This window comes from Halyomorpha halys, unplaced genomic scaffold (assembly GCF_000696795.3).
Source record: "Halyomorpha halys isolate HHAL.00 unplaced genomic scaffold, Hhal_1.1 Scaffold29.1, whole genome shotgun sequence".
Classification (NCBI taxonomy): Eukaryota; Metazoa; Arthropoda; class Insecta; order Hemiptera; family Pentatomidae; genus Halyomorpha; species Halyomorpha halys.
The window spans coordinates 1,895,998-1,904,605 of record NW_027115892.1 but is presented as its reverse complement, the minus strand read 5'-3'; the positions used below and the strand labels follow the sequence as shown (position 1 = coordinate 1,904,605).

At 28.8% G+C, this 8,608-nt stretch overlaps 1 protein-coding gene across 1 annotated transcript in view; it reads left to right on the top strand.

The window, feature by feature from the left end:
- LOC106684051 (general odorant-binding protein 56a) overlaps positions 1-7,694 on the top strand; it is a 16,042-nt gene extending 8,348 nt beyond the window's left edge. The window contains exons 2-7 of the mRNA XM_014425899.3: positions 1,611-1,686; positions 5,306-5,358; positions 5,505-5,540; positions 5,621-5,729; positions 7,239-7,302; positions 7,377-7,694. Coding sequence (XP_014281385.1) covers positions 1,611-1,686; positions 5,306-5,358; positions 5,505-5,540; positions 5,621-5,729; positions 7,239-7,302; positions 7,377-7,389 — 351 coding nt within the window. The 3' untranslated portion in view covers positions 7,390-7,694. The remainder of the gene's footprint in view (positions 1-1,610; positions 1,687-5,305; positions 5,359-5,504; positions 5,541-5,620; positions 5,730-7,238; positions 7,303-7,376) is intronic.
- The last annotated feature ends 914 nt before the right edge of the window (positions 7,695-8,608 follow it).

The window sequence follows — 8,608 nt, the reverse complement described above, 5'->3', positions numbered from 1 at the left end:
AAAAAAAAAAAAAAAAAAAAGTATAGGTATGGGGATTAAAAAATGGCGGCTGTTTCAAAACCATTGATTTTTCAATCGGAGCTCTATATCTTAAAAACTACTAACAATACTAGAAAATCTAAGAGAACATTATTTAAAGAAGAGTAAATTTGCTGAAATATTAGCCCTAAAAGAGCTATTTACGTCCAATTGTTCTCGAGATATAGCTTTTTAAAAAGCAAAATTTCTCAAAAATCTACTGAAAGATTAGTAGTTAGTTAATTTATTTTGAGAAATCTATATCTCAGGAACTATGTGACGCACAGATGTATATTAGCACTAAAATTAAAGCTAGTTTAATGGACTATAAAGAAGTTCATGACCTTTACCTTCGTAGGAATAGTAGTTTTCATGATATTTGTTAAAATAAATTTATTTATAGTTTTGCGGACAATAAATTTAATTTATGAAAAACTTTATTTCAGAAACCATTGGACGTACTGATGTTTGCTAGCGTTCAAATTAAAGCTAGTTAAATTTACTACAATATAGTTGATTATGTTTATCTTTGTAGGAGTAGTAGTTTTTATGATATTTGATAAAATAAATTCACAAAATGTTAATTTATAGTTGTTCGTATAAAATGTATCTCTAGATCCATAATACGCACACATGTCTGCCAACACTCAAAATAAAGGAAATTTAACTTACTATAAAGTAGTCTATGGCACTTATCTTTGTAGGGGTAGTAGTTTTTATGATATTCACATATGAATATAAATTTGGCAAATGAAAATTTGTTCGAACAACTATAAATCAATATATTTTAGCAAATTTCATGTAAACTATTACTCCTACGAAGATAAACATTATAGCTCATTAAACTAGCTTTAATTTGAGTGCTAATAGACATCTGTACGTCAAAAGGTTTTTGAGATATGAATTTGTCAAAATACCATGAATTGTCAATAAATTTGTGAATAAATTTGTCAACTACTGATCTTTTAGTATGTCCCATACAACATTTTTATGAAATGTTGCTTTTTAAAAAGCTATATCTCGAAAACTATTTAACGTTAATAACTCTATTAGTGGTCATATTTTAGCAAATTTACGCTTCTTTAAATGACGAACTCTTAGGTTTTCTTGTGTTGTTCCTACTTTTTAAGATATAGAGAATGAAAAATTAATTTTTTTTATCGCTTTCAAACAGTTGCCATTTTTTATTCCCCCTACCTATACTTGGCAGACTCATCAGTTTTGACTATTAATTATACATAGTTTTCATTAAAGTAATCAAAAATTGGTGTGAGATAACTGCCTTTTTTCTCCTCTTGGACTCTTGTACTATTACTAGATATGCACTGAGGACGATAACAGGACTCCTAGTGGGCCACTGTCCCTTAAAATATATCGTAAGGAGATAACGCTGGAGGAGGATTCCACCTTTGATAATTACTAACAGACTGGGATATTGTTCGATTTGTACGAAATTTTCTATTTTAAAAACTATTATCTTCTATTTCATAGTCATAGGATCTGTTTTAAAATTTTCTGTACATCAATCTTTTTAAATAATTATAAATAATGATTATTATAATAATTCAAACAGTTCTTTTTTTTGTTTTTAGTTGACGCCTTCAGAATGGGACTTAGCATGGCAGAATGCAGAAGCAAAGTGTGAACACTTGATGAGAATAAGAACTGGTAAATTATTTTTTTAAAACTTTTGGAGTCGAAAAAATTAAAATAAATTATATAGGCTGCAATACAGTGCCTTAGAGGTATTGGAAGTTCATTATAGGTAGGTCCAGCTTAAACCACTGTACATATAGGGTGACATGTAATGTGACAGTATAGGTCAGAGCCAAATATTTACTTCCAATGCTTGTTCAAGATTAACTGCTATCTTACACTACTCGTCCAATATCAATCATGACACATATTAGGCCATAGTGTGGCACCATCCTTAAGCATGGTCAGCACTCAGATTGATGATTGGATTCGATTCTCTTACACATTGAAGCGTTGGATAAGTTACACAAGGGATTACTTCTCCGTCTCACAATATGAGATTCGAAGGCGATCCCCTTCAACGCTAGTTGACATGACTTACCAATAACAATGCACTGAAACTTGCGCTTATATTTCCTCTTCTGATTATATCGTTTATAGTATAATGTAAAAATATGGTTACATCAAGGAAACACCTTCACACGAGCATACAATTTAATGATGTGTATGACATACTAAGCTGTCTTCATAATGTTTTCATATTTAATGCCCAATTCAGAATCAAAATTTATTATACTATTATATTTTCAGATTAGTTTTCTTTTCAATTTATCTATTACTAACTCAAGGGTTCTATTTCAAAAATATTTCATACAGGGTTAGAACGGTTAGAAACGTATGATTCTAATTTATTTATCTTTTTTTAATGATTATTATGAAATAAACTTCAAGTGATCTCTTTAGCGCAGCTTCGATTCTCTGTAAAGAACCTGATTAACCAAGTGCTTGATGAAGCCAGTCTTATCCCTCCTTCGGAGATACTTATGTTTATATGAGATACAACTTAAAAAAATCAAAGTTTAATAATGATAATTATTAGTATTTAGAGACATCTGAACTGTGAAATAATAAGTTTCGTTTACTTCTTATTATTTTTTTTTCCATGGAGTTCTCAGGAGATACAGATCAACGTCCATGAGTGACCCAGATGGAAATCACATATATGGCCTTGCGTGTAAATACAATTCGTCGTTACATATATAAGGAGAAATCCCAACTCTCATTATTGCAAGTTGAAACCAATTGTCTTGTTTTGGCGTTCCCAGCATTATTTGACTAATTTTACCGCTATCAACAGAACATCTATGGTACCTGAACTCCACAATAGCTCGCAATTACTCTAAACCTGATGTTAGAGCCTAATCTTGAGGTCTGAAGATGGTTCTGCAGACCATGGCCATCGAGAAGTCTTGAATATTGTAATGATCTAACAGCTAGCAACTTTTCTTACATAATCAGTAAGCATTATCATTCTATGATGATCATACTAAGGGTTATATAAAACCTTAAATAATCCACATGACCACATTCTCTTTTACGTTCATAACTGCCTTAATATAGAAGAGCTCTGGTATTCGGTCAAAATAATAAAAGTCACGTATGATTGTGATGATCAATTTCATCAAATAGCTAGTTAGAAATTTTCATTCAATAGGTCTTTCTTTCGGGTTGAACTCATAGTTTTTACCTATGAGTTCAACCATCTGTTATGATTGCGCATCGACTTTACATTTTTACATTTTAGTAAAACAAACCGATGGGGGAGGGGAACCAATGCATTATTGAAATAAAATAAAATACATATCGTTAATTTATATTTACATTAATATATGTTCAGTTCTTTTGTGTAGCTATTGGAATAATCAACAAACAGAGCAGGTGGTTTACGGCCATTCCATTTCATCAAAGTATTATTTTATGGCACTCATTTGACGAATAATTGAATTTCCTTTAATTGGTTTTACTTGTTCTACACTAAGATCTACTGTCAACTTACAGGCAAAAACCCGAAAGAAAAAACTATTTCAAAGATAATTTCAAATTCTTTACTTGATCGATTTAGTAACCACCAGAAGACCGTTTTGGTGTTAATTTTGGGTTCAAATATAGTCCTAAACTTCAGTTTTGGCAAAATTTGTAAATAAATTTCGTTTATTAGTTAACGACAACCAACTCCTTAAGACATACTACTTAACCAAATCAATGTGATACTTGAAACAGAATTTAATGCTATTTAATTTCTTATATGATTACTAGGATGCACCGCTTATAAGGTACAGAAAACAAAAGGCCTAAATCGTTACTTTATTTAATTAATTACCTAATTAGTAGAGGTTTTAGAATCACCAGTAATGAGTTTTGTTAAATGTGATACAAACTATTTTTTTAAATTATTTGGAGACGAATGTTAAAATCGAGATGGATTTTATGCATCAGGCATCTGTACCAGTACTAACTCAAGTTGATATCTTAGAACTTGTTGAGTTTGATACACTGGCACTTGTGGATTATGAAGGTTTTGAACAGGGGGAAAGGAGAGGGGAGCGTAAATTATATTCACCTAATCGAAAATTTTAATTTAAAATACAGTATTTGTCTATAAAACGTCGATTGTGAAATATAATTTACATTTTCAATTAAGAAAGTAATAAAGGCGCATGTTGTATTTCTATGCAATGGAAAGAGATTTTTAAGAATAAAATATTTTTTTAAACTTTCATCGAGAAAAGGCATCCTCCAACTACATCTGCTAATGTACAATAGTGGTTTTGTAGATTTATAAAAATTAAAGAAATTAACTTAATATATAATAGAAATAAAATATGAATATAACATATAATAGAGCATTCATAAACAGTCTAAGTACAAACAGACTTTTTATGTTATATAAAAATTATATTGCTCAATAAAAAAATAATGTCATGGCATCAAAATGCTGTTAAAAGTCGAACTATTAAAGCTGAGGAGTTTTACAATAGTATGTTTATTGCTATTCAGGGGATGGTTAATATCAAATGATAAGCTTGACAATGTATTATTGTTTTTTGACCACAGTCTACAAAAAGAAAATATTCCTCAAGAATTCAAAATATGAGTTAATGAGTTATTATTCCTTAATTATTTAAATGTACAAACATGAACCAACATACGAAAATTTTTAATATTTGTAAATTTTATTTTTGGCATTTAACTTAAAATTCATTTTTCTCTGTTCGGTTTATTAACCGAAAGTCATATATTTATGGCTTCGGTTCTTTTGACAGAATATAGTTCATTTATCTAAAGAAAGTGCAATTTTTTATAGTTATTTGTGAATCAGTTATCATAAAAAGGAAGAGTTGAAAAAAAAAATTCAAAACATGGATTGAGGAAAACTAAACTGGAATTAAAACATCAATGTAGAAAAAAAAATTAAGATTTTATTTTATTTTTGCTTGTTGATGGAATAAATATTTTTTTGTTTCTATTCTTGCTTTTTCTCTGTATGATGAATCCTTTTGAATGTAAGCAATATCTCGCCACAGATTGATGATATTTTGAATATGTTTCAAGAACTTCATTAGGATAAATTCTTTCTCACAATTGTTAAATTATGTAATCAATATGTAAATTGATATATGTACAAAGCTGGTACTAAAAAGGAATTTCGGGTAGTCAAAGCCTAAATTGCCTAACGCTAGATGTTTTCTTTTACCTTTTTGTAACCCATTTCATTATAAGAAAAATAATGAATTATTTTTTTAATTTGCAGTTGATAAGAAGGCATTCATGACGAAGTTGAACGATGTGCCAAGGAGAGCTAAAGTAAGATATCAAAACTGTTATCTTTTAAGCAGTTTTATTTTTTTTAAGAAACATTTGTTTAAATGTATTATATAGGTGCCTATCTATTTATGCAAGATATTTTTAAATCTTAGATATATTATACAATTGTATTCCTGTTATTTCAGTGTTTTGTAAGCTGCTTCTTCGATGAAGTAGGACTTGTAAGTATAATAAATTATTTAAATAATATTGTATACTAAACGTATTGCGTTGTTTTTTTTAATCACAAATTGCATTTCAGACTAATGGTACAGAAATAAACGACGCCCTTTACACAGGATGGTTACAGGAAGAGCTGGCACATTCCAAAAACAAAAAAGCCATAATCAGTTCAGTAAAGCAGTGTGTTGGTGAGTAGAACGAACAAACCACCTACGAATATGTTAATTTTAGATATAACTATTTTGAGAATCTGAATTTAAAAATTTTTGTTTATTTAAATTAATTTAAAGAGCCTGATTGTAAACCAATAGCAATTTTGAGAAGATAATTTAAAATACATACTGCTCATAATTCATAATATCAAGAATTTTATACAGATTTTGGTTAGTGAAACAAATGAAACTCAAACTTATAATTAGGATCATAAGTGAATAAAAATGCTAATATTAGTAAGTTTATATCCCTTCGATATAATCTAAATTATGGTAATAAAGACCTTTCTTGCTTAAGTACATAGGTATCATGAAAATTTAACGTTAATTAAAAGATGTAAAAAAACAATAATAATAAATAAAAATTAATCAAATTGTTAGTTTTGTTTATTGTTTTATAGATTATATGACGACCTGCATAGATTATATGAACAATCCAATCCAGAACTGATGGTAAATGGAATCCCCATTGAAAAAAAAAATAAATAGCTGGCATACAATTGTTTTGGCTTCTTATTTTCTAAACAATCTTATTTACGTGCTGTATGCACGGAGATGAACACTATAAACGATGAACTGCTCTGATAGTACAGTAGATTTATGTGCTAAATTAACCATTAAAAATACTGATAGATATGGATAAACCCTGTAATAACTTCAACCACAATTTAAGAATTAAAAAGAATAAGATACTTTTTTAGGGAATATTTATTTAAAAATAGAACTAAAACTCCAAATAGATTCCATAAATTATTAATAATTTGATTTTTCCGGAAGATTTTTAAATTGCATACCTAAGGTAATTTAGATATGCCATGATCACGAAGTTCAATTTTAAAGCACTATTAATTTATTTTCAGCGATAAAAGTTACAATTCATTAATTCATATACTTGAAAAGAGCTTTAGGAAATATTTTGTCCAATCCCACTCTATGTAATTAATAAGAATAAAATGTTCATTAAAAAAAACATGTTACCTAGATTGAATAAACTTTTATAATTAATAAATACGAATCAATAAATTGAGTTGAGAATGCATCTAATTCGAACCTTTCATAAATAAACTCAAATGGAAAATTAAATATGAATTTTAAAAACGAAGTGGATATTTGATAGATAGTGTGTAAAATAAAGTAAAGGGACATTCTTTCTTCGGTGGTGGCATGAAAAAAAAATTATTTAAAGGATACCGAGAATAAGAAACTGATCTCTGATTTCCTCGCCTTTATTCACACTCTCAGGAGAAAGCGCCCTTGTGTAGATGTTGCTAAACTGAATAAATCCAGAAAAATAAGTAAATTGAGAGACAAAATCATTGGTAACTATAACCGACACAGTTTATTCAATTAAAATTTTAGAAAACTGAACATTTTTCAGAAAACGACATCAGTTTCTGAACAGGTCAAGTCTCTTAAATAATTTAATTTAAAAAAATATATATACATACAATTTTAAAAATTACATTGTTACATTTTGATTTTCAGCCGGAATAAAGAAAATAGAAAAATGTCAAACCGCATTTTCCCTCTATGAGTGCTTTGGGAAAAGGTACCTAAGCAATTCCATTCAAAAAATTATTTATGAAAGTTACAAAATCATATTAATGGAATTTCATTTTGCAGATACTTCACATGAGACAGGAAGGAGCCGAAGCCAAGTTAATCAATTGGAGAAAATAAATGTACCTAAACATGCCTATTCAATATATGTTTGAGTTTTAAAACTTTAGGATGTCTGTATATATTTAAAATGTTACCATTTAACGTTACTAAAAGGGTAATGAAAAAAATGTAAAATTTAGGGATTGTATATTTTTACTTGAGATTTGTTGTAAAATATAATTTATTTGTAATTAATTAATAGAAATAATATTCATGATAAGTACATAGATATTCAAGATTATGTAAAGGATTTTTATAGAATAAATTTTTTTTCGATTTTTTTTTTTTTTTCATTGTCCTCTTTGGGTACAGAAAAGTTATTCCAACTTAATTTTCTTATTGGAAGAAGATAGTTGACCGTATGAAGTAGATTAGAGGAAGATAGTTCGGATGACGGTCAATAAAGTTATCAAAATAGTAACAAAAAACCATTTATTGGTAGCCAACGTTTCGTTCATATTATTACATATATGTTTCTATTTTTTGTAATTTCGAATTTGAAATTATCATTAAAAAACTTTTTATTCCTTTATAAATTTTGGTATTCAGCTATCCTGACAAGGATGAGAGTGGTTCAGAGTAACGATTGCCAGGGATTTAAATACTTTTGTTACATCTATATACACAATTTGGTGGCTTTCGGAAATTCATCAAAGCGTCAGAAAATGATTATGACGTCTATATAACGTAGTTTTGAATATCTGCTACATTCCCTCATCCAAATACCGTTGTTTTGGAGGTTATTTCAGCGCCAGGAAAGCCGGGATAGTTAATGCAATACCAATTAGTAATTAATATTCCTTCAATGACTGTTTGCGTATAATGAGCAGCTAAGAACAATCCACTGGCATACTGATGGTTAGTGCCATATCTATTAATCTGTCAATCTGTTTGCATATAAATTAATGAATCCAAAACATATCCAGGTCTAATTTCATTTAATTGTTCTAACGCTCAGAAGAACTTTTCTATCTTACACAATAAATTTCGTCTGAAATCTTGGTGTCTACATTGATCTTCGTAAAGGTGCCCTCACTCTGGCTAAAATTTTGAACATCTTCAATATTTTTGCTAGTGTTAGGAGAAATATTACCCAGAAAAAGGGATGTTCAAAATTTTGATATGGGGTCAAAAGGTTTCTGAAATGTTAGATAATTTTTGTGGATCCGTCAAATTTTTGTAGAAGTGAGGCA